Genomic DNA, 26,617 nt, shown 5'->3' with positions numbered 1-26,617 from the left:
TTCTGTAGCCAGCTAAGAGTCTTTCAATTCCTGTTTGGGGCATTTTCACCTATTCTTCCTTGCAGAAGGCTTTAGTTCTGTGAGATTCTTGGGCCGTCTTGCATGCACTGCTCTTTTGAGGTCTATCCACAGATTTTTGATGACGTTTAGGTCGGGGGACTGTGAGGGCCATGGCAAAACCTTCAGCTTGTTTCTCTTGAGGTAGTCCATTGTGGATTTTGAGGTGTGTTTAGGATCATTATCCTGTTGTAGAAGCCATCCTCTTGTCATCTTTGCCTTTTTTACAGACGGTGTGATGTTTGCTTCCAGAATTTGCTGGTATTTAATTGAATTCTTTCTTCCCTCTACCAGTGAAATGTTCCCCGTGCCACTGGCTGCAATACAAGCCCAAAGCATGATCGATCCACCCCCGTGCTTAACAGTTGGAGAGGTGTTCCTTTCATGAAATTCTGCACCCTTTTTTCTCCAAACATACCTTTGCACATTGCGGCCAAAAAGTTTTAATTTAACTTCATCAGTCCACAGGACTTGTTTCCAAAATGCATCAGGCTTGTTTAGATGTTCCTTTGCAAACCTCTGATGCTGAATTTTGTGGTGAGGACATAGGAAAGGTTTTCTTCTAATGACTCTTCCATGAAAGTAATATTTGTGCAGGTGTCACTGCACAGTAGAACAGTGCACCACCACTCCAGAGTCTGCTAAATCTTCCTGAAGGTCTTTTGCAGTCAAACGAGGGTTTTGATTTGCCTTTCTAGTAATTCTACAAGCAATTCTCTGGGAAAGTTTTCTTGGTCTTCCCAAGAAGACTTGACCTCCACCGTTCCTGTTAACTGCCATTTCTTAATTACATTACGAACTGAGGAAACGGCTACCTGAAAACACTTTGCTATCTTCTTATATCCTTCTGCTTTGTGGGCATTATTTATTTTAATTTTCAGAGTGCTAGGCGGCTGCTTAGAGGGGCCCATGGCTGCTGATTGCTGGGACAAAGTTTGAAGAGTCAGGGTATTTATAAAGCTTTGAAATTTGCATCACCAGGCCTTTCCTAATGATGGTTGTGAACAAGCCGTAGCCCTAACAAGCTAATTAAGGTCTGAGACCTTGGTAAAGGTTATCTGAGAGCTCAAATCTCTTGGGGTGCCCCAACTTTTGCATGATGCTCCTTTCCTTTCTTTCACTCTAAAATTGTACAAAACAAAAATAATACACTAATCTTGCTTAAAATGTTGAAAACAATGTTTCATCTTTAACTTTATGATTTTTGGAGATCAGTTCATCTTCTACTCATTTAACTATTCACAGTAACAGAAATTTTGACCAGGGGTGCCCAAACTTTTGCATACCACTGTATGTGAAGTTCAGACAACGTTCACATGGTGGAATAAACAGGTGCTTTACCTCTGTTCCCACCCCATTGTCACATTAGTTGTTTGGATCTTGCCGTGTCCAAACTGGCTGTTGGATATTTTACTTTACAATTCAAAAATACTTTATTGACTGAAAAGCCTTCTGAAACTCTTGAGATAGTGGAAAAAGTTATTTCCCTTCAATGTATTTGATTTGAACTTAATGCTTAATTTGAAACTTGTCTGGTGGGTTCCAGCTTTCAGCTGAAATGCTTTGATGTGTCTGTTTGGGATGATTGAACCTATAAAACTGACTGTTCTGTTCTCTCTACCAAGGCATTGTGAACAGCTGACAGCTGCACCACCCTTCTGGATATCGAGATCTGAGGAGTGCCAGCCTTGATGCACAGCTTGGCGATGCAGCCACCACCCTCCCGATCATCACCAGGTGTTGCCAGTGCTGCAGGAGCTCCACCAACAGGGGCCACCTCTAATGCCTTCCGCCGCAACACCCCCTTCAGGCGTTCCAACACACCACTTTCAGGAGCCCCACTGCCTCCGGTCACCGACCCATTTGGACTGAGTAGGCCTCCTCACACTGGGGATTCAGTAGCACCCCACAGCACCAATAATGGAAACCTGCTCCCTCCACCTTTGCCTACCCAGCAAGATGGGAATCATGTCCCACCTCGGTGGTCCACAGACTCTTTGCACAGCGCGCAGGGGATGTTTCCTGGCTCGCCCACCGCGCCGGGTGAGCGCTCTGAACCATGTGGCGCACCAGCACCCCTCGCCCCAACGTCACGCTTTGGTGATGGCCAGTTCTCCCCCGCGTCCCCTCCTGCTGGTGCTGATGCCGGGCAGGGCCTACCCAACGAGCCCTCGTACTTTCATACAGGACTGGGGCCGGAGGGTGGAGAGTTGGGACCTCACCATGGCTCAACCCCTTCCCAGACACGGAACACCCATGGGCAAGAGCCGCTCCCCTTTCCTCCTGGTGCACCTGCTTTCCAACCACAGCTGCAGCCAAGCTCCTCTTCTCAGTGGGTGGTGAACCATGGCAGTCGACCTCCCTCTGTCCAAAACTACTTTCAGCCCAGTGACCCCCAGACCCAGGGTCTTGGTAGTTACATCTCTCCTCAGGCCCAGCTCTCACCTTTTCCATCTCACCAAAACCAGGTGCCGGGCAGCTTCTCCCAGCAGCAGCACTCATCACCGGATTCCTTTGCGCAGCTCGCCGGAGCAGAGCGCCAAGACAGTGGTCGCCCAGCTCCCTTCCACTTCCCACCCCAGCACCAGCAAAATTTCTCAGGCCCTGGCTTTACCCACCCGGAGAACTGGGCACCCGGCTTCCTGCGAGAACCATGTCTACAGCAGGCGGTCAGACCCAATGGTCCTCCCTCTCAGTTGAGCTATCCCCCAGACTCTGACCCAGGCACAGTTTCTATGTTTTTTAAAGGGGGTGAGGTGGAGAATAAAGAGACCCTAGCAAGCGACCAGCAGCATGGAGCTGGTGTCGCGACCGGAGACAACTTTCAGTCAAGTGGTGGGCTGTTCCTCAGCAGGCAGTCTCCACCTCAGCCATCTGCAGGGCAACAGACAGTAGGCCGGGCATCTAGTGTTGAACCCCAGGGCTTCCTTCCACAACCAGCTAGCCAGTACGGTGTTTACAGCCAGGGGTCTGGGGACCCTGGTGGGGTCGCAGATCCTACAATGCCACAACGGGTTAGCGAAGCGCTGGCAGTGGACAATGATGAGAATTCTGAATTTGTACAGAACCAGGAAGTCCTGCCAAATGAGCCCAAGAGGGTCCCTCTGGGCTTCCAGCCCATCCCTAGTGTAGTAAACCAGGGGCAGCACGTCACCAAAAATATCAGGCCTGTGGGAGGACCACCACCAGTGAATCAGGAGACCCCAGACATGGCACCCCACCCTCTGCGATCAGACAGCATCTCTTCAAACCACAGCAGTGCCAGTCACAGCAGTGGCTCCAGTCTGCGTCGATGCCAACCTCCACCAAACACTTTCATCCAGCAAGAGAGTGGGAAGCCACCTACTGATGGCACCTCCTCCTCCTTCTTTGAACAGATAGATACTTCTCCACTTGCTCGGGAGACGGACAGTGCAGGGCGGACTATGTATTATAGCCAGTTGCCACAGCCCACCAACCCCACACCTCCAAAGCCAATGGCCACCTTCCAAGCCAGCGCGAACAGCTCGTTTGAGCCAGTGAGGTCACACGGACAGTTGGCGGTCAAAGCGGCTGAAGTGGATCAAGCAAATATGGTGATGGAGTTGAACCAGAATGCAGTCAGCACCGTGGGTCAGCGGCAAGGAGCCATAGTGTCAGATACCTCCCCTGGCAACCTGGAAGAACCACCTGACAACATGGAAAACATCAGCATCCCGCAGACTTGCTCGAATCTTTATCCGGGGCCGGTGGCCCCTGAGAATGCACTGCGAGCCCTGTCAGAGACACCCGAGAAGAGAGGATCTCTGAGAGTACATGGTGCTCGCGCAAAGTCTGAGAGCCCAGCTGCCACCCTCTGGGCACAAAATGAGCTGCCAAACTTCAGCGCCGGTATTGTGCTGGCACCAGCTGCTCCTGCTGTGCCTGCTGCAGCCAAGGAGCCATGCGCTGAGGTTGTCCAGCCCCCAGAAGATGGCAGCAAGGAACTGAGCTTCCCTCTGCTCGTAGGAAACATGGAGAATCCTCCCCAGGCACTTGAAGATGGAGACCCAAAAGGCCAGGCAAGTTCCAGCTATGCCACACTTCTGATGCCATCTCTGGCTGCACCAAACCCACCCGTCCTCCTTGCTCGGCCTCTTCAAGCCAGTTCCTCCACTCCACTGTCCAGCCCTGACCGTCCTCTCCGGGATCGAGGCGATGGCCAAAGTGTCTCCTTTGCAAGCCCTGCACCACCAAATTCTGGCCTTAATGCTGCGCTTGGATCACCCTCTGCCCAGTCTCCCCTAAATCTGGCTTCAGATGGTCACCTCGACACGAGGTTTGCTACTGGAGGACCACCAAGGGACACTGCCACCCCTTCAAGCCCCTCCGCTAACCGAATACCTGGTGTATCTATAATTGCCCCAACTTCTGCTCTTCAGCCACGCAGTGACGTCAGTAAGGATGATGCAAGAAATCAAGTTTTTCATCAACCTGAGTCATCTGCCAACTGTGAGCTGCTTGATTTCACTTTGCGTCGCTCTCCGCCTAATCAGTCCATCGCCAATGCTAATCAGCCTGCTTCCTTGCCACCTAATGATGCCACGCAGCACCCTCCTCCTTGCCAGACCTATGCCTCAGGACTCTGCATTAATGACAAACCAGGTTTCTATCTGCAGGTCACCAAAGATGTCCAACAGCAGCAGCAACAGCCGATGGCCACCATGACAGGACAGCAGGCAGCCCCTCCTCCAAGCCCCTCCACCGCTCATGATTCTAGCCTGCAGAGTGGTCATTACCCACCTGCGGGCTATGGGTACCCAGGGTCAGGCTCTGCCCAGCCAGCGGCACAGCACCAGTCAGTGACTCAAGCTCCTGTAACAACAACAGGAGCCCCCCAGCTGCCCTCCCATCCAGAGGTACCGCTGCAGCATCCTTACCCCCCTGTCCTGCCGCACGTAGGCTATGGTTATTCCTATCCGTATGCATATCAGGATTACAGCACAGATCCTCAACAGGCATTTGCAGTGCCTTACCCATCCTACCCAACTCTGGATCCCAGAATTGGTCAGCAGATGTCTTATCAACCAATGGCTTCCAGAGGCAACCATCCATACTATCAGGTAACTGAACCTTTGCCTTTTTTCATCACAGTTTTCATTTTATTCTGCAGCTGTAAAGTGATCATAATCAAGGGAGGTCAGGGGGGGGAATGTTTGTGATTTATTTATTTATTTTAATTTCCTGCACCCTTTGCTTCCCTGACACCTCCTCCAGTCTCTCCGGCCCCAACCAGCACATGCAGTAAGATTCTTCTTCATAGATGCACTGGTGATCATTGAATTTGATATCTGCGCTTATGAAGGAGTATTAAGACTGGTGCAAGTAAAACTTTTTGTGGCATCATTTTTTTTCTTGAGCATTGCAAGATTCAAGGAAGCAGTTGCAGAGCTTCTGGCCTGAGCAGAGAAGGTGGGACTGGTGGTAGTAGATCAAAGTCAAATCAGAAAAATATGTAGGGTTGGACTCTGAGACATATAGGGTGGGCTAGAGATTAGAGGGAGGAGCAAGAACTAGAAGGATTTAAAGAAAAAGGTGACATTTTAGATTGTGTAATGGGCTACTTTTTAAACATTGTAAGTCAGTGGGCATGATTCAATTGCTGAACAAGATTTGTTTCGTTAATCGATGAATTTGTAAAGACACCTGCCAGCCTTGCATTTTAGTGATCTGTAGATGTTGTAATGAGTTGGCTTGTCTTTGGACTAGTTGAGAGGCTTGGAGTGGATCATCATATGGGGTTTCTGCTGCACCTTGTTCTGCAGGGATCCTATTCTGTGTGGTCCTGACTGAGAATGGGATTGAACTTGAGCTCGACCTACCGCCTTTATTTGACTTGTAAGTCCTGCAGTTTTGGTCTAGTGACAAAGCTGGAGACAAATGTGATAATGTCAAGGGGACTTAACTGAAATCCCTGATTGTCATTTCTTTGGAAGTGGGAATATACCTCAGTCTCAAATCTGTGTGGTTAAGACTCTTCGAGGGTTTGATTACTGGAAGTGTTGATGCTGGCTCAAAAAGCACAACTGATGGAAATATTTCACACTTCCGTGGGGTTCTTGAAACTCAGTACATTGGTGATAAAAGAGATAATATTGCTAGGGAAGTGTTGTCAAGATGATGAAAACCAGAATTGGAGATGTACAGGTCCTGTGGAGGGATAGATCTATGGAGCATTTGGAAATACAAATAAGAAATTCAAAAATTGAGTTGATGCTTTGCTAGGAGCCAATGTAAGGTTGAATAAAGGGCTAATATGACTTTGAGTGGCCTTTATAGGTAGAATGAAGTAAGTTGGCATGGACTCTGGAGTAATTCATTTGAGCAAGGATTGCAATAACAGGAGCTGTGGTGAGGAAGAATTGACAGAAGTAGAAATAAGAGTACTTTGTGCTAATGTGGTCTGAAGTTCATCTTGGGATCAAATATGACAAGGTTGAGAAGAGTCCAGCTGAGTTTCAGATATTAGAACGAGGATGACAGTTTTGTGGCTTGAGAAAGTGGTTTGGCTTTGGATTTATTTCAATGGAGAAAATTTCTTTGAATAAGCATTCTAACAGAGGTTACAGAGGGACACTCTTGAGGTAAGATTGTTGACATCCAGATGGCAACTACTATGTTTTTGGTGGAGGGTGTGAGTGGGAACAGCAAGACACCCATTGTAAGTTATGACTAAGGTGGTGATTCAATTTGTTAAAATTGTTCAATTTACACTCAACGTTAATCAGTTTGGGCTAAAGGAGTGCAGAAAACCTAACCCTCTATATAATCCAGTCTAATCAGCACATATATTGTATGTCAATGGTCATTACCTGTTGGTTTTGTAAGGAACTCTAGCCTTAATACTGAACAGCAGCAGCAGTTTCCTTCACTAGGTCATTAGTAGCTCTTTAATTATGTATCAATTCTGAATAATCAATATGACCGTAGGTAGTAACTCCCATTATTTTTCAAACCCTCAATGCTGTCCTCCAAGAATGTTTCTGCTGCCCAGAAAACATTTTGCAATCTCCGAGCCCAAAGGCTGGTTTACTCTGGCTTCCTTTTTTTTCCGCAGTTTCACTAAATCATTAATCTCTCACTGTGAAATCTTAACACATGCGGCTGACTTCAAGAATAAGATATTTGATCCTCTTAATCTGGTTATTCAGTAATTCCAATAGGATGGTTTTCACTTTTGTGTATTTGAGCAATGTCTGTGTATCTTTTTGTTAGTTGAGATGCATTAGATTCTGAGGATCTCCAAGATGAAGGCAGGATAGACAAAGGCGAGTCAGTGGATGTTAACTTAGATTTCAGAAGGCCTTTGACAAGGTGCCATATATCAGGCTGCTAAACAAGATAAAAGGCATGACAAAGGTACTAGCATGAACAGAACATTGGCTGGCTGACTGACAGAAGTGTTAGGACTAAAGGGAGCCTTTTCTCGTTGGTGCCAGTGATTAGCTGTATTCTGCAGGGTTGGTGTTCGGTCACATTCTATGTCAGTGATAGAATTGAAGACTTTGTGGCCAAGTTTGCAGATGATTCAAAGATAAGTGGAGGGGCCAGAAGCAGGGAGTCTTCAGAAGGACTTGGACAGATTAGTAAAATAGGTAAAGAAGTGGCAGGTTGAATACAGTGTAGGGAAGTGAGTGGTCGTGGACTTTGGTAAAAGGAATAAATACGTAGAGTATTTTCTAAACAGAGAGTGTCTTCAGAAATCGAGGTGCAAAAGGACTTGGGAGTCCTAGTGCAGAATTTTTTTAAAGGTTAACCTTGTTGGTTATAAGGAAGGCAGATGCGGTGTTAGTATTCATTTCAAGAGGACTAGAATAGCACGAGTGTAATGCTGAGGCTTTGCAAGGTATTGTTTGGACTACATTTAGGTTATTGAGAGCAGTTCTGGGCCCCATATCTAAGAAATGATAAGCTGACGTTGGAGAGGGTTTAGAAGTGTTTTACAAGAATGATCCTTGAAAGGGTTGACAAATGAGGATTGCTTGTTGGCTCTGGGCCTGTACTTCCTGAAGCTTAGAAGAATGGGGGGGGGATGGGGGCGAATATAATTGAAACCCACGATTATCGAAAGGCCTAGATCGAATGGACATGGGAGAGGACCGAAAGGTACAGCCTCAAACTAGAAAGATGCCCCCTTAGAACAGAAGTGAGGAGGAATTGCTTTACCCAGAGGATGGTGAAGCTGTGGAAATCATTGACACACGTGACTGTGAAGGCTAAGTCATTGGGTATATTTAAAGTGGAGTTTGATAGGTTCTTGATTAGTAAGGGCGTCAAAGGTTACAGGGAGAAGGCAGAAGAATGGGGTTGAGAGGGAAAATAAATCAGCCGTGATAGAATGGAGAGCAGACACAATGGGCTGAATGGCTTGATTCTGCTGCTATGTCTTATGGTTTTAATATATTAATGAAATCATTGTGTATCTAAACTGCATGCACCAAGGACAGTCCCATGTTCAATCCCTAGTGTGTTCAGAATCAGTTTGTCTCAGTTTCAATGGTCAAGCACCTCGAATTGGCCTGTTGACGTGAAAGAATGAATAATTTGGCTGGATTCCTGCTTCTGTTTTTGGTTATGGGCCGGTAACACTTCCAACAGCCATATCTGACCATATTGTATGCCCCTTTCACCAGAAGTTACGGTCTTCAGGATGGGAGAGAAGATAGGTAATGGATGAGGAGTTCCTAAATTTTCAAGTTGATTAGGTAAAAAGAAGGCATTTACATGTCAGGGATGCATATGGTAGTTTTTTTAAAAATTGGCACTTAACAAAGGAGGACATAGGTTAGTAAGTTAGATGTTAACACTAGAGCAGGGAGATGCCTCGATTAGCTGTTTTGTTGGTATTGGTTTTTGCTGGGTGACACAACTATTTGAAAGTAGTTTTCTTGCACTTCCTTTGGTAGTCAGGACCCAGGTGTTAACATGCTTGTTTCTTCAGGATGACCCATACCGGCGTTACAATGTCCGGTATGCCAGATATGATGCCAATAGTGTAGGTTACAAGGATCAAGAGAGGGAGAGGACGAGTCGACCCAGCTCCAGAGCAAGTCAGTCTTCTGACAGACCATCCTCTAGGTATGTTAATTGTTTCATAAATGTTTATTATGCCCACTTCTTGGAGTTTCTTGTGATAGCTTTTCAGTGGATGCATCAATTAGAAGTCAAAAATTCTTTTCAGTTTTTAATTAGCTTCTTTGTTTTGCCCCTCCCCATGAACTAGAGCTGTTCTCTCCTGACAGTAATGAATCTTAATTATCAAACAGTTAATTGATCTATGTTGGCCATAGTAACTGAGCCCACTGTTAGAGTCTCTGAACACATTCAATCATCATTGCTCTGTCCAGCTACTAGTGTTCCCTCTCTGACTGCTTGGTGACAGTACCTCCAACTTAAACTGCAATGGTTCAGGGAGGCAACTGAACACCCATCTTGAGGTTAATTAAGTTTTGGGAAGCAATTGCTTGCCTCTTCAATGGTTATGTTTTCTGAATGTATTAAAAAGTGCATTACACGCTAGCCCTGCATGCAGTTGCCTCTGATTCTAATTGTATCATGGCTTTCCTTCCTGGAGCTTCCCTTTTCAAACTTTAAATTTTGAGATTCAGAATCCCCATCAATGTTAATACAAGTCATATGAGTAATTCACTGGACCCAGAGCTGGAAGTGCAACTCTGTTGCCCTTCATTGCAATACTGCATACTGTTGGGATGGTTCAGAGTGTGTACTTAATCACACTTTGGGCTTCGAACCTCCATCTCTAGCCACTGAATGAATGGCTTGGACATGATCAGGAGACATGGAGGGCTCATCTTTCTCTCTTGCTTGTTGATATTTGGCTATGACTTCAAGTCTGTCTACATAAGTCTGAAAGGATTTGTTAAAGATGGAAATGAATGTTTCAGTAATCCTATTCTGCTTGCAGTTGATTTGCTCGGCTGCAGTAGAACTGCCATGGCTTCATCACCCAAGTGTCCTGAGCATTTTGTTTGAACATAAGCGGGATCATATTTATTTAGAGATACAGTGCAGAGCAGGCACTTCCAGCTCAATGAGCTGCACTGCCCAGCAATCTACCTGTTTAACCTTAGTCTGATCACAGGACAATTTACAATGACCAATTTATCTACTAAACGGTATGTCTTTGGAATGTGGGAGGAAACCAGAGCACCCGGAGGTAAACTCTGAATATTGATCCTTGAAAATCAAAACTGTAGATGCCAGAAATCTTCATAAATAAAAAGTTGGAAATATTACAGACAGACTACATTTGTGAGAAGAGAAATGGGAACGATTTCAGGCTGAAGGCCATTTCTCAGAATGACTGGCTATTTCTTGTTACCACCTTCCCAATATTTACCTATTCCACCTATAGTGCTTATTTTCTTGGGTACCTTTAATTTCACTATTGGGTCAGACCTTTTGATAATTTTGTTTTCACAAAACTACTTTCTAACTTTATTTTTAATTTTCTTCCAATTTATGTTTATGCAATAAGATTCACATTCTCTTAACCCCCTGCACAGTTCACCATTTGTTAATCTGTGTGATGTTGTGGCAGTGAGTGAGGTGTTTCAGCACTCTGACAGATGCAGTTCTTTCCAGGCAATAAATTAATCTCAATATAATTACCCCTGTTTGCTGATCTCCTCAGGCAAGGATACACTGAAGACCCCTATGGTGGCAGAGGTGGCCGAGAAAGCTACCCTGGTTACTATGCAGACTATTATAGTGGCCAGTATCAGTACAGAGGTAAGAAAAGGACTCTCCTACTTTGTAAGACGTCTTGTGTTGTTCATTGGATGGTCGGTGAAGTAAAATGGCAGCGAGTGAAACACCTTTTAAAGTTTTTTAAACAGGAATTGTCTGCGCATGAAATGCGATTTGTCTAGATTTAGAAATTGAGCATCAGCTGTTGTTCTGCCTTTGGGAATATTATCATCAGCCACATCCTGTCCCTGAGGGAGGTCTAGTGTTTTGAATTACTTGGCGTCTGCTAAGTCACAGGGTCAGAAATGTAACAGCTGACTTCATACTGCCTTTGAGGAACATCATCAGTACCATCTAGATTGATAAACATGTACAAGGTATATTGAGGAACTTGGTTTTGCCTTCCATCCATAATAATCATTTCATTAGAATAATGTGTTGATGTAGTACAGGGGAAAACAATCACAAAATGCAGAATAAAGTGCCACAGTTACAGAGAGAGTGCATTTCAGGCAGCCAAGGTCACAGTAAGGTAGATTGTGATGTCAAGAAGGCAGGAGGCTAGGTGCCAAGGGTCACAGTTGGGCCAAATGGCCTGCTGCTTTGCTGTGTATGCTGAGTAATTCTATACACTGTCCAGACCTGTCTGTTAGACATTCTAGTTCAGGAAAGGATGTCACCATATAACTAGGAAGTAAGAGGATTTCCTTCCCGTTCTGATGGAGGCTCTTGTTGCGCATGCATTGTTTATCAATTATTAGTTATGGTGCATTTGTTACATTTCTGGACCATCATTTGCCCCCCCCCCCCCCCACCAAGGATATGGATTCAATTCCTGTTGGTTAGTGTGATATTTTGTTCTTTCAAAAACAAAACCAGTCATAGGGGACCTATAAAAGTGACCAACAACCTGTGGAGTTGTCATTAAAAATTCAACAGCTTTATTTCTGTCACTGAAGGGAATTTGCCTTCTCTGTGGTTCTGGGTTATTAGGCGCTGTGGTTGACTCTTGCCTCCTAAAGCATTTGCTTAGCAGTAACAATAAATGCTGACTTTGCGTTATTAAATGTTGACTTTGTCAATTTTACCCCATACCAGAAGGGAATTTTGTAATCAAAATCAGTTGATAATTAATGGGGACTGCACCAGGAAGATGATTAGCCACTGCATGTGGCATTTTGTGTAAGTCTTGAATTGTAGTTTTATGCTGCAACATTCTAAGTTGTGTGAAGAATTGGTTCTATGCCTATATTTATCTCATCAGCTTAAAGTATTTCATCTGATCTAATAACACCAAATCAAATACTACTCTTCTTAAGTCCACAAACAATTTTATTGCCTTATTGAGTGAAACCGAAGGCCCTCCTTTGTAGGGTTGCCCAAGGCACTGTTGGTTTCTGGTGTTTTTGCGATCCAGAGGTTCCTCAGAAGTCAAGAATGTGGCATAAAAAACTTAACAGCCATTTTATTTAGTGTTATAAGAAAAAAGAATGAACAAGGAAAAGAAGCCGTGGTTCCCTCACACTCAGATAAAGATAACCAAATTCCGATGATAACAATTAATTTACGTATTCAAGTGGCATGATACCCAGTGTCATAGAACACTACAGCGCAGAAATTGGCCCTTTGGCCCATCTACTCCATACCAAACTATTACTCTGCCTTGTCCCATAGTCCTCCATATCCCTCCCATCCATGTACCTATCCAGATTTCTCTTAAATGTTAAAATCAAGCTCACATGCACCACCTGGCTTGTTCCACACCCTCAACACCCGCTGAGCAAAGAAGTCCCACCCCCCCCATGTTCCCCTTAAACAGTTCGCCTTTCACCCTTAACCCATGACCTCCAATTCTAATCTCTCCCAACCCTCAACAGAAAAAAGGCTCCTTGTGTTTACCATATCTATACCTCTATCAAATCATCCCTCAATCTCCTATGTTCTAGGGAATAAAGTCTTAACCTGTTCAACCTCAACCTTTCCTTATAATTCAGGTCCTCAAGTTCTGGTAACAGCCTTGTAAATTTTCTCTAGGCTCTTTCAATCTTATTGTTATCTTTGCTCTAGGTAGGTGACCAAAACTACACACAATACTCCATATTAGGTCTCATCGATGTTTTATACAACTTCAACCTAACATACAGACTCCTGCACTCAATACTGATCTATGAAGGCCAAAGTGTCAGAAGCTTTCTTTACATTCCTATCTACCTGTGAAACCCCTTTCAAGGAATTATGAACCTGTATTCCCAGATCCCTCTGTTCTACTGTATTCCTCAGTGCCTGACTGCTCACCCTGGTTTGTCCCCCGAAAGTGGAACACCTCACATTTGTCTGCATTAAATTCCATCTGACATTTTTCAGCCCAATTTTCCAGCTGTTCCAGATTCCGCTGCAAGCTTTGATGGTCTGTCAAATACACCCTCAATCTTGGTGTCATCTGCTGATCCAGTTTACCACATTATCATCCAGATCTTTGATACAGATGACAAATAATGCACCCTGCAGCACACTATTAGTCATAGGCCTCTAGTCAGAGAGGCAATCATCTACTACCACTCTGTGGCTTCTCGTGCGAAGCAAATGTCCAACCCAGTTCACATCATCATGAATGCCAAGTGACTTAACCAACTTCCGATGCATGACCTTGTCAAGGGCCTTGCTAAATACCATGTAGACAACATCCACTGCCTTCTCTTCATCAACTTTCCTTATAACTTCCCCAAAACTCGAAGATTTATCTCACTTGTCCTTTTTTCTTCCATGCATAAAGCCGTGTTGACTTTCCCCAATCAGTCCCTGTCTATCCAAATCCTTATATATTCGGTCGCTTAGAACAGCGGTCCCCAACCACCGGGCCGCGGACCAGTACCGGGCCACAGAGCATGTGCTACCGGGCCATGAGGAAACGATATGATTTGGCGATATGAGTCAGCCGCACCTTTCCTCATTCCCTGTCCCGGTCACTGATCAGCCATTACGCATGCGAGGTCATGACCCGCGCGTCATCCCTGTCAGGGTGGGAAGGAGATCAACTCCTCGAGCTTGCAAATGATGACAGGCTGAAAATTATGTTTGACGTAACATCTCTGTCGGCATTCTGGATCAAAGTCAAGGCTAAATATCCTGAGATAGCCACGAAAGCACTGAAAACGTTGCTTCCATTTCCAACGTTTTTCTACGAAGCGGAGTTTTCTGCAATGAATGCAACGAAAACTGAACTGCGGAATAGACTGGACATAAGGAACCCCCTTCGAGTATCGCTGTCTCCCATCACCCCTCAATAGGACCGTGTTGCTGCAGGGAAACAAGCCCAGGGCTCCCACTGATTCAGCGATATTGGTGTGTTGCAATGATTTTATATGTTCATACGGGGGAAATATGTGCTGTGTGTTTAATATCCAAATGTTACTTAAAATGTTATGATGCTATTGACTATAAGTGACCCTATAACAATTACAGCACGGAAACAGGCCATCTCGGCCCTTCTAGTCCGTGCCGAACGCTAGGCCCACCTAGTCCCACTGACCTGCACACAGCCCATAACCTTCCATTCCTTTCCTGTCCATATACCTATCCAATTTTCCTTTAAATGATAATATCGATCCTGCTTCTACCACTTCTACTGGAAGTTCGTTCAACACTTCAAGCTCCCCTGTCCTCCCCTGATAATTGACTTATCACTGTATTCATGTGAGGAAAATATGCGCTGTGTGTTTAATATTAAATTCGTTAGATAAACCCTTTTAGAAACAAAATTGAGTGTATTACCCACTTATCGCCTATATTCCAGTGATTAACACCCACCCCCACGAACAGAATCACCAAAAAGGATTTGCTGGGCGGGCAGGTGGGGCGAGAATCGGCAGGTCACGACGCGCATGCGCATTGGTGCCCGCGCAAGGCTTCATGGCCATTGTAGTCTTTCTGGGTAAACAACGCATTTGGCATTTGACTGCTATCTTGTCCATTGGCAACCCTACCCGCGCGCCCCCCCCCCCCCCCAGTCGGCCGGTCCGCAAGAATATTGTCAATATTAAACCGGTCTGCAATTCAAAAAAGGTTGGGGACCCCTGGCTTAGAATACCTTCCAATAATTTACCTACTAATGATAATTTCCTGGTGATTCTTATAGCATTTCTTAAGCAACAGAACAACTTAGCTCTCCTCCAATTTTTTGGCACCTCACCCATAGTACGGACATTTTGAATATCTCTGCTAGGACCCTGGCCTCCCATAGGGTACAAGGGAACACTTTATCAGGCCCTGGGGAATTATCCACCCTAATTTGCTTCAAAACAGCAAACACCACCTCTGTTATTTATACATAGTCCATGACCTCACTGCTGCTTTGCCTAATTTCTATAAACTCTGTATCAGCCTCCTGAGTAAATACAGGTGCAAAGAAAATCCATTTAGATCTCCCCATCCCTTTCAGCTCCATGCGTAGATTACTACTTTGATCTTCCTAGAACCAATTTTGTCCCTTGCTATCCTTTTGCTCTTAATATATCTGTAGAAGTCCTTGGGATTCTCCTTCTGCGAGAACAATCTCATGCCTTCTTTTAGCCCTCCTAATTTCCTTGAGTGTTCCGTTGCATTTTTTATACTCAAGTAGCTCATTTGCTCCTATCTGCCTGTTCCTGCTACGCACCTCCTATTTTCTTAAGCAGGGCCTCAATATCTCTCAAAAACCAAGGTTCCCTAAAGCTGTTATCCTTTCTTTGCATTCTGACAGGAACATACAAAACTATACTTTCAAAAGTTCACTTTTGAAGGCCCCTCACTTGCCACGTACACCTTTGCCAGAAAATGCCCTGACTCAATTCCACACTTGCCAGATCCTTTCTCCAATTTAGAATCTCATTCTAAGAACCAGACCTATGCTTATCCATAAGTATCTTGAAATTGTGTTTCCCTACACAAACTTTTGTCACCTGCCTTGTCTCAATCCCCAACAGGATTTCTAATATTGTATTCTCTTCAGTTGGCATTGCTATGTATTGATCAAGGAAATTTTCCTAAATACATCTGACAAACTATTCTATTCAGCCTTTTACAGTATAGGAGACACAGCCAATGTGTAGAAAGTTAAAGTAATCTATTATCACAACCCTATGTTTCTTGCAACAGTCTATAAATCTCCCTACAAATTTGCTCCTCTAAATCCTGCAGATTGTTGGGTGGTCAATAGTATAATCCCATTAACGTGGTCATCCTTTTTATGCTCAGTAGATGAGCTTTCCTATCTGTCCTATCTAAGCACTGCTGTGACATTTTTCCTGGGTCGTAATGCCTCTTTAATCCCTCCCGGTCTATCTTCTCTAAAACAATGGAACACTGGAATATTCAGCTGCCAATCCTGCCCCTCCTGCAACCAAGTCTCAGTAATGGCTAAAATGTCATAATTTCACCTGCTGATCCATGCCCTGAGCTCATCCGCCTTTCCTACAACATTTCTTACATTGAAGTATACACAACTCTGAACATTAGTCTCACCATGCTCAATCTTTTGATTCCTGACTTTTGTATGTAGGAGTAGGCTTAACTTCATTCCCCACAACCGCTCCACTATCTGCTCTGGCACTCTGGTTCCCATCCCACTTTCTGCATGGATACTAGTCCTCCTCCAATTCATGTGTAGACAGTCCCTTCTGTACACACCCCACCTTCCCTGGAACAAAGCCCAATAGTCGAAAAATCAGACTCCCTTCCTCCAACACCATCTCCTTAGTTACATGTGAAACTGTATGATCTTCCTATCCTGGCATTGCTTGTATGTGGCACGGGTAACAATTCTCTGATCACAACCCTGGAGGCTCTGTCTTTTAACTTAGCACTTAACTCCCTGAACTCATTTTGCAGGACCACATCACCCTTCCTACCCATGTCATTGGTACTGACGTTGACCACAACCTCTGTCTGCTTATCCTCCCACTTAAGAATGTTGTGGATCTGAGATATTCCTGACCTTAGCACATAAAAGGCAACATACCATTCAGGAATCTCCTTGTCCACAGAGCCTCCTGTCTGTACCCTAGATAATAAATCCCCTATCACTACAGCTCATCTCTTTTTCTCCTTTTCTGAGTCACAGAGCGAGACTCAGTGCCAGAAACCTAACTGCTGTGGCTTTCCTCTGCTTGGCCATCCCCCCACCTTCCCTAGGCAGTATGCAAAGCAGTCTACCTGTTCTTGAGGTGAATGGCCACAACATGGGCACTCTGCGTTGGCTGTTAATCCCCTTTCACCCTCCTGATAGTCACCTGTATCCTGCACCTTGGGTGTAACTACCTCCCTGTATCAGCTGTCAATCAACCCATCAGCATCCTGAATTATGCACAGTTCATTCAGCTCCAGCTCTAATTCCTTAACAGGGTCTGAAAGAAGCTATAGCTAGATACATTCTTGTAAGTGTAGCCAGGTACACTGGAGGTCTCCCTACCTTCCCACAATCCACAAGAGGTGTATTCCACTGTCCTGCTTGGCATACCCACCGCTCTAACTATGCAATAAGAAAGAAAGAAAATTTAAATTTAAAAAATCTACCTAGAAACTTCACCTCTCCTCGCCGAAGCCTCTGTGGGCCAAAGCCTGAACTTACCACTCTAACACCGGCCACTCCCACAATGGTCACTCTGCTTAAACTTAACCTCTTTTTATTGGCCTTTGCCAAGTCCCTCATTATGCACAGTCCATCGCCTCCACAAAAACTGCAGTGTGCAGAATGTCCCGGCTGCCCCCACTTGCTTCTTTTGAAGTCTCTCTCCCGCTACCTGATCCAATGTCTCCAAGGGAACTGTAGTGCACATAAAGTCCCAAATACCTTCGCTTGCTTTTTTTTTTACCCCTGCTATAGAAAACTAAAAAGTGTCAAGGAAAAATATAGAAGCAACTGCGCCATAGTTACTGGAAAATTCAGTAAACAGTTATATAGATCTAGGTGATTAACTAAAAATACAAGCGAGCATGAGAAAGTTAAACTACAAGATAAATACAAGAAAAAATAATTCTGTATTCTAATCCAACATGGTTTTGACACATGTTCCTAATTGTCCTGCAGCTAGTGACTACTGTGCTGCTTGTTAATTTTAGAGAACACTAGCTACTTTCTTGTGATGCTGCTTGCCTGATATTATTTACAGTGCCCATAAAAGGTAATCACCCCCTCTGGAAGTTTTCACGTTTTATTGTTTTACAACATTGAATCACGGTGGATTTTTCTCCGGTCCTACCGAAGGATTCAGTTTGGCTTTTTTTTGACACTGATCAATAGAAAAAGACTCTTCCGTGTCAAAGTGAATACAGATTTCCACAAAGTGATCTAAGTTAATTACAAATATAAAACACAAAATAATTGATTGCATAAGTAATATCACACACCAGATCATCACTGGTGGAGGTTTTAGAAGTCACGTAATTAGTTAAATAGAGATCACCTATGTGCAGTCAAGATGTTACAATTGATTGTATAAAAATACACCTGTATCTGGAAGGTCCAACTGCTGGTGAGTCAGTATCCTGGCAAAAACTACACCATGAAGAACAAAAGAACATTCAAAGCAACTCCGCAAAAAAAGTTACTGAAAAGCACAAGTCAGGAGATGGATACAAGACAATCTCCAAGTCACTAAATATCCCTTGGAGTACAGATAAATTAATCATCAAGAAATGGAAAATTTTGGCACAGCTAGAGCAGGCCATCCTCAAAAACTAAGTAACTGTGCAAGAAATGGACTAGTGAGGGGGGCCACCAAGAGACCAATGACAATTCTGGAAGAGTTACAAGCTTCAGTGGCTGAGATAGGAGTGACTTTGCATACAACCACTATTGCCTGGCTGCTTCACCAGTTGCAGCTTTACTGTTGGGGGGAAAAAACACATAAAATCTTGGCTAGAGTTTTCCAGAAAGCATATGAGAGACTCTGAAGTCAGATGAAGAAGGTTCTGTGGTCTGATGAAACCAAAATTGAGCTTTCTGGCCATCAGGCTAAATGCTATGTTTGGTGTAAGCCAAACACCACACATGATCAAAAACAAACCATCCCTACCTGAAGCATGGTGGTGGCTGCATCATGCTGTGGGGGATACTTCACTTCCACAGGCCCTGGAAAGCTTGTGAAGGCAGAGGGTAAAATAAATGCAGCAAAATACAGGAAAATCATGGAGGAAAACCTAATGCAGTCTGCAAGAGAATTGCGACTTAGGAGAAGGTTTGTTTTCCAGTAAGACAAGGACCCCAAGCATAAAGCCAAAGCTACACAGGAATGGCTTAAAAACAACAAAGTTAATGTCCTGCAGTGGCCAAGTCAGAGTCCAGACCTCAATCCAATTGAGAATTTGTGGCAGAACTTGAAAAAGGCTGTTCACTCACGATCCCCATGCAATCTCACAGAGCTTGAGCAGTTTTGTAAAGAGACCATAAGACAAAGGAGCAGAAGTCAGCCATTAAGCCCATCGAGGAATGGGGAAAAATTGCAGTGTCCAGATGTGCAAAGCTATTAGAGACCTATCCACACAGGCTGTAATTGCTGCCAAAGGTACATCTACTAAATACTAACTTGAAGGTGAGTAATTATGCAATCAATTATTTTGTGTTTAATTGAAATAAATTTAGACCAATTTGTAGACATCTGTTTTTACTTTGACATAAGAGTGTTCTGTTGATCAGTGTCCAAAAAACAAATTAAATCCATCGTGATTCAATGTTGTAAAACAATAAAGCATGAAAACTTCCGGGGGGGAGCGGTGAACACTTTTTTGTATCTCACAACCAAATTCAAACTAAAAAATTATCTTGCCACTGCTCCTATGTCTTGTAGTCTTATTACTTTGCTTCTTGTAAAAGATTGCACTACATAGATTGGCAGCCTTATAGTAACTACACTACAGAAAGTGATCTGGTGTTTGTAAAGCATCCTAGGATGCTGACACAATTCCCACATTCTCCTTTGCACTTTTCTTCGGAACGTACCTTGAAGTATGCTTAATTAATTTTTGTTTGTTGTTAGACCTAGCTCCTTGGGAGAGGTATGACCTGGGTGCCTACGATTCTCGATATAGAGACTATAGAGATTACGACCGTCCGTACTGGTACTATGGACCTTACCAAGCACGGGATCCTTATTATCGGGAGCCTTATGGAGACAGGTGAATGAGATTTCCCACGATTGCTCTGTTCTCCCTTTTTTAGGTACCTTAGTGGAGCCATGGTTCCTTGAGATATTAATACAACTTTGAGTGTATGGAATGAGAGTGTGAGAGTGAATGAGCCTCCAGGAAACTTTGTTAGTCATGGCAGATCATTGAACTAGGAAGGCTGCTGCACAGATTCGCTAGCATGATATTTGGACTGAAAAGGTTCAGTGTTTAGATCAGGTGTGTTCTTTGTGTGTGGAGGACCAAGAGATTATCCAACAGAGATGTTTAGTATGGTTTAAGGAATTAATAAAGTTAATAGACTACTACTTGAGGACAGATTACAGAATAAAGGGTATAATGTTGAAATTTGAGTTTTGCAATAAAGCATTTCCACAGATAGGATCAGGGAAATCTGTATCTTTATTCTCCCTTTTATCCTCCTGCCAAAAAAAAACACTTGACAGTTTGCAATTTAAAAACTTAATACCAACAAAGGGTCAGAGATTATCTAACGAAGTGAAAGGACATGCTGGTGGGGTTATCTTGTCTAGTTTTGTTTTTGGCTATATTTGAAATGTCATTGAGGAATGGTGGTGAAAATGGGAAGGCAGCTTGTTTCAAAGGAAAACTCTTAAAATGAATTTTGCAATTTTGTGGTGTCTGTTCCTGATGTGTTTCTACATCTTGGTTCAGAGTGTGAAATAGTCAGTGGATTTCCAAAATTGTGAAAGCCAGGGGGATTCCCTTCTCCCAGAAGCTGTCCATTGTTTTAAATATTCGAATCCTGTGGTTATGAATGACCCTGACTAATGGCAATCTGACTTTGTATAAATTCCCATATATTTTAGAGCATTTTTCATGGTAGTGATAAACACCAGGAAACATTTTATTATTTATGACTGGACATAGTATACCTTCCAAAAGCTTAATTATGGGTAATGATCGGGTGACAGTAAAATGTAAAAGTTATGACAAGTATGCGTAGAGTAATATGACGCAAACACGAGGAAATCTGCAGATGCTGGAATTTCAAGCAACACGCATCAAAGTTGCTGGTGAACGCAGCAGGCCAGGCAGCATCTCTAGGAAGAGGTACAGTCGACGTTTTGGGCTGAGACCCTTCATCAGTTATGATATGGGTTACTGTAAAAAATGGATGCTTTTGAGTACAAAGGAATCGATTTATGGACGGTTCTTGGGAATGGAGCCCTTGCATAACTTGTGTTTGTATTTATCTACTGGGAATTTAGGAACTTTGGAGGATTGTGAATTGCTTGTAGTTGTCCCACTGTTAACTGGAGTACATGGAGAATGGCCTTTCAAGAACAAATAATATAGTTGATTTTTTTTTTCTTCTTTACCTTGTCCTTGTCTCTCTGTGCTTCCTTGAGTTAGGCATAGTTCCCCACCTTATACAATATCTTGTTTACATTGCACAGTGAAGTGTGGCAGCCTGTGTGTACCAGCTGAGTCCATTCCTGTTCCTTAGGAAACTGCACACAAGCTAATTTACTTTGTGGAAATCTTAACATTGGCTGCTGTATTCCTCAGCCTACAGAGATTTAGACAATTTGCAGTGCACAAAAGTGCTGTCTGTCTTTGGCTGTCAATAATATCTGCCTCTCCAACTCTGCCTGGGCCATTATGAGTAGACTATTCCACTTCCCCTTCCGCAAAGTTAAATTTAAATCATGAGGTTCATTGTTGCTGTCTCAACTGTTGAACTTTTTTTCTGTTGCAGTCTCTGTCCAAGCCAGGATCTAGTTCATTTCCAACCTACATGATGAACATCAATCAGAAATCATACTTGTGCTCGTCCAGTCGGTGAATCTTTTGTAGACTTTCTCTCTTTTACACACACCCATCTTACGAACATCCTACATACAAATGAGCTCATAACATTAAGTTAAAAACTAATGTACATACAATACCAATGGCAGAACTTGTTTCCTCTCTATATATCTCTCTCCACTTTTAATAACTGTTTCTTATCAGTCTACGATGCCAGTCATTGCTGCTACATGGAGGCATGGTTACCATGTTGAGTGATATTTGTGTATGTTTCAACTTGCGGAGAAAATTAACTTATGGTGTCTGTGAAAATGGAACGCGTTTGTTACCCAGGTGCGAGTGATGAGTGCTTCTATAAAGATTATCTTCCTTTAAGTAAAACAGTACTCCATTGGATTTTATTTAATAGGCGGAATGGGTATGAGGAGCTCTGGCAATATGACCCTCGCTACGACAGCAGTTTTGATGAAAGCAGTCGGCGAGATCCATACCCTGATGAATTTGACCGGCGCAGTACACACAGTGAACAGTCGGCTCACAGTGTGTTGAGCTCCCACAGTGTGAGGAGCCGCCGCAGCAGCTTCAGCTCCCAATCTCAGCAGGTGAGTAGCATGTAGATCCCAATCCAGATCTCACTGGGGAGTGATAGCCCCAAACAATGCTGTTCATTTTTATTTAAGATTAAGATTAAAGTCTGTCACGAGCCTTGTGGCCCATCAGGCCAGTGCTCATGCCAGTTTCCATGGCATGAAGTGACTGAGAGTACGAGACTCCCCACCCCCCGGAGAGGACGCCAGTCTATCGCGAGGTTAACCCCCAGCATTTTTGCCGGTACCCATTCTCAGCTGGGTAGACTGGAGCATTGTATGGTTAAGTGCCTTGCTCAAGGACACATGCTGCCTCGGCCGAGGCTCGAACCCATGACCTTCAGGTCACTAGTCCAACACCCTAACCACTTGGCCACGCACCACACATTTATTTAAGATTATATAAATATTGATTTTGTTTTCTCCTCAATATTGTTTTATTTTCTTCCTCATTCGTGATGACGACAGATCTAGGCTGTGGTTGACCATGAACAAGTGACTAATTTCTCTGAGAGTTCTTGTGCATTTGTTAATTAGAAATTTTGGAGTTTAAAATAAGAATTTTGATTTTGATTATAATTCCAGGATTGTAATTGCACTGTAATCCTGACTTTCCGACACATTGATAGATTTACAGCATAGTGTTTGCACAGACTGTTCCCATTTACATTTCTGAGCAGAAGACTTTATGGTGGGATTGTATGTAAATAGTTCTGTGTGTGAGTGTAAAGTGGACTAATTATCTATTGGACTTCATCTTGTGTAGAGCCAGGTTTACAGGAGCCAACAGGAATTGGCTGTCCCATATGAACAACCAAGCCAGACAACCATCACTGCTGATTATACATATGGACAATACTCGGAAAACACTGTGCAGGCTAATTACTCAGATTATCAGTATGGATATCCAGCAGAAACAGGATGGCAACCTGTGGAGAGAAGTATGTTCATCTGCACTCTAATGGATCTCTGTGTACAGACATAAAATCTATATTGAACTGAAATCTCTCTGAATAAAGATAAGAAATAAAATTGAGGGGTGGAGGAGAATTTTTAAATTATAGAAGGCTTGTTAATTGTATGCAGTTAATAGCATGCCGGGGCTAGTATATAATCAAGGTATCAGAGGCTGTAAATAGAGATACCTACAAATGAGTCATTGTTTGTCAAAGCCAGTCCTTCTCACTGAAACTTTTTCCCCCTCAACTAGTTCCACCAAGACCTGTGACTCCAGAGAAATTTACAGTTCCTCATCTTTGTGTCCGGTTTGGTCCTGGAGGACAGTTGCTGAAAGTGCTGGGCAACCTCCCTTCAGAAGGACAGCCTGCTTTAGTTGAAATTCATAGCCTGGAGGTACTGTGAAGAGTATGGATTATACACAACAAGGATCATAATTCCTCTTCCAATGTTCCTAACAATATTTTGCTTCGACTTGTTTTTTTTTCATTCTGTTCCAATCTTTATCGGAGTCAGCTAGTTATTTGGCATGTTTGAGTTGGAAACAAAATGCTGAAGATACTCAGCAAATCTTGCAGTATCTGAGGAGAGGGAGGAAAATGAGCCCTTGTTAATCATAGCTGATCTATCTGGAATATCCCCCTGAGACAACACTGACAATATACCTGTCACTTTGTTCCACAAGGCCATAAAAGACAGAGGAGCAGAGTTAGGCCATTCGGTCCATCGAGTCTGCTCTGCCATTTCATCATAGTCATTCTTCATCTGCTTCTTATTACTAGCATTCCCTTTGTTCTACCACCTCACATATCGCTGCAACTTAAAGCATGCTTTCTGTTTCCTTTTCTGATGAAGGGTTGTCCACCTGTTAAATTTTCCTCTTCACAGACACTGTTTGCTTTGCTGAATCCCTCCAGCATTAAGTCTTTAATAATCATCACACGGAAGCCTGGATGTCACATATAAAGGCACGGGTTTCTGCGTTGAATTTTCACTTGTGTCATAAATAGTAGATTTGAACAGTTGGGCAAGTGCCAAACAGTGTTGGGTGTGTGAGGAGAAGCTGAGAAGGACGTGCCCAGCCTGTGCCTTGCCTCTCTGTTTATTGGCTTTAGCTCAGTTTTGGCAAAGGTTTGGGGAAAGAATGGGCCATCCATCACCAATCATATTGTGGGCAGGAGACATTATTATTATTTTAAATATTTTATACTGTGCACAGGCATTATAGAAAGCAAAACTAACTATTTGTTGACTGGAAAATAAATATTTAAATCCCACTGATAAAGAGTTAACAATTTTAAGTAAATGCTGGAAATTCTCAGCACACTAAAAGGGTAAAAGCTTTGTCTATCTTCGAATCTTAAAGGGAGACAGCTTTTCCTCTGAAATTAAAACCCAGAAAAGCACAGCTTTGTCAAAGTACTTCTGGCTGAACTGTTCCGGCCCAGCTTGAATGAGGAGAATCATAGAGGAGGGAATCCAAAATTTTGATGGTATAAGATGCTTGAATTAATGTTCAATTAAAAAAAAATTAAATCTTGCACGCAGTTGACTTGTATTGTTCTGGTTCCAGACGATACTGCAGCAGATGCCTGAACAAGAGGAGTTGAGGAGCTTCCCAGGGCCATTAGCAAAGTAAGTCTTCTAACTCCATATCAGAAGAGAGATTCTGAACACAAGAACAATAATATACAGAATTACAATATGGTTTAAAACTTAAAAAAAAATTTCAAGGGGTATTGGCTGCACTTGCTGGGATGGCAATTAATTGCCCCTTTGAGAAGATGGTGGTGGGCTCCGTTCATAAGACTTTGCAAACCGTGTGGTGTGTGTATACCCCCCAGTGCTGTTTGGGAAACAATCCAGGATTTTGATCCGGTGACGGTGAAGGAACAGTAATATACCTGGTACCAAATATCTGGTAAAAGAACCCAAGAAGATGTTAGCTTGTCACCTAAACCTCAACAGGTTCTCCTGGCATCCATATGGCAATTAAACCTGCTTTCCTTGCCCACTTCAGGCCTATGTAATTTTGCACAGTCTTTTTCTTCACTGTCTTGTATAATTTATGTGTATGTTCTATTTTCTATACCTTAATGCCTGTGATGTTGTTGCTGCAAGCAAGCTTTTCATTGTACCTGTAACTCGCTGTATTTGTGCACATAAAATAAGCTTGACTTGGCCTAGCAAGCAGCTCTTTACCTCTCAAGCATTTTAGTCTGTTTGTGTATTATTAACAAACAAAAGAACAAAGATAAGAACTGGATGATTTCTGGCATCACAGTGCATTCATAGTGATTCCTTTGAGTTGCATATTATTTTCATACACCTAGATCTTCACACCAACACACCCAAAATGAGTGTTAATTTCTGCTGTCTTTGAGCTGCATTCAGGTGAATGGGGTATTCAATCCATTCATGCATATGGAGACATCTCAGGTCACTGGGGGTGTTTCCTGGTCTGCAATTAACCACAAAATGCAACTCCAAAAAGACCATTGTTCTGAGCTGTATTTTAAATTTAGTCTAAATTTAATCAGATGTGAAGACTGGTTGCTGTTGAAATTAATATTTGAGTATTCCATAACTCCAGAATATGCAAGTCCCATCTCGTGGCCCTCCTGGACAAAAATAAATTTATTCCAGGAAGGGCCAAACTTTGAGGATCTAATCAAGAAGGGCGGCAGAAATGCCTTGTATTATGGACCCCCTTCCCCCGTTAACTAATACTGAGGTGCTTGTGTCTGGAAATGATTAATGTTCTCCAAGTGGGATTTGGCTAAGGCAATATCATGCTCTTGGCCTATTTTATTGATGTGGACTTTCACCTTTGTTCATACTGAGTGCCTTCAGAGCAGCTACATTTGGCTTACTTCACAAATAACAACACACCCATAACTTTTAATAATGCTTTATTACTTGTGCTTTGATTATAGGGATTTACCACTGTCCATTAAGGGATATATTGGGATATTTTAACATAACCATGAGAATGATTCCAGGAATGAAAGGGTTACCATATGAGGAACATCTGGCAGCTCTTGGGCTGTTATTCCCTGGAGTTCAGGAGAATGAGAGAGGATCTCATAGAAACATTCCGAATGTTAAAAGCCTGAACAGATTAAGTATGGCAAAGTTATTTCCCATGGTAGGGGAGTCTAGGACAAGAGGGCATGACTTCAGGATTGAAGGACGTCCATTTAGAACAGAGAGGTGGAGAAATTACTTTAGTCAGAGGGTGGTAAATCTGGATTTGTTTCCACAAGTGGCTGTGGAGGCCAAGTATTCAAGGCAGAGATAGATAGGTACTTGATTAGCCAGGGCATCAAAGGGTATGAGGAGAAGGTAGGGGAGTG

At 43.3% G+C, this 26,617-nt stretch overlaps 1 protein-coding gene across 5 annotated transcripts in view; it reads left to right on the top strand.

The window, feature by feature from the left end:
- The window catches only part of sec16a (SEC16 homolog A, endoplasmic reticulum export factor), an 83,179-nt gene that overhangs the window by 19,189 nt on the left and 37,373 nt on the right, over positions 1-26,617 (top strand). For 4 of the 5 annotated variants that reach the window (XM_072240427.1, XM_072240428.1, XM_072240426.1 and 1 more), the window contains exons 3-10: positions 1,683-5,138; positions 9,017-9,153; positions 10,730-10,827; positions 19,797-19,935; positions 22,127-22,319; positions 23,071-23,245; positions 23,515-23,657; positions 24,835-24,896. In XM_072240427.1, coding sequence (XP_072096528.1) covers positions 1,749-5,138; positions 9,017-9,153; positions 10,730-10,827; positions 19,797-19,935; positions 22,127-22,319; positions 23,071-23,245; positions 23,515-23,657; positions 24,835-24,896 — 4,337 coding nt within the window. In that variant the 5' untranslated portion in view covers positions 1,683-1,748. The remainder of the gene's footprint in view (positions 1-1,682; positions 5,139-9,016; positions 9,154-10,729; positions 10,828-19,796; positions 19,936-22,126; positions 22,320-23,070; positions 23,246-23,514; positions 23,658-24,834; positions 24,897-26,617) is intronic. The other variant, XM_072240430.1, reaches the window with a different exon arrangement.

Source organism: Mobula birostris, chromosome 22, assembly GCF_030028105.1.
Source record: "Mobula birostris isolate sMobBir1 chromosome 22, sMobBir1.hap1, whole genome shotgun sequence".
Taxonomy (NCBI): Eukaryota; Metazoa; Chordata; class Chondrichthyes; order Myliobatiformes; family Myliobatidae; genus Mobula; species Mobula birostris.
The sequence above is the reverse complement of the archived record's forward strand: the minus strand, read 5'-3'. Positions and strand labels throughout refer to the sequence as shown.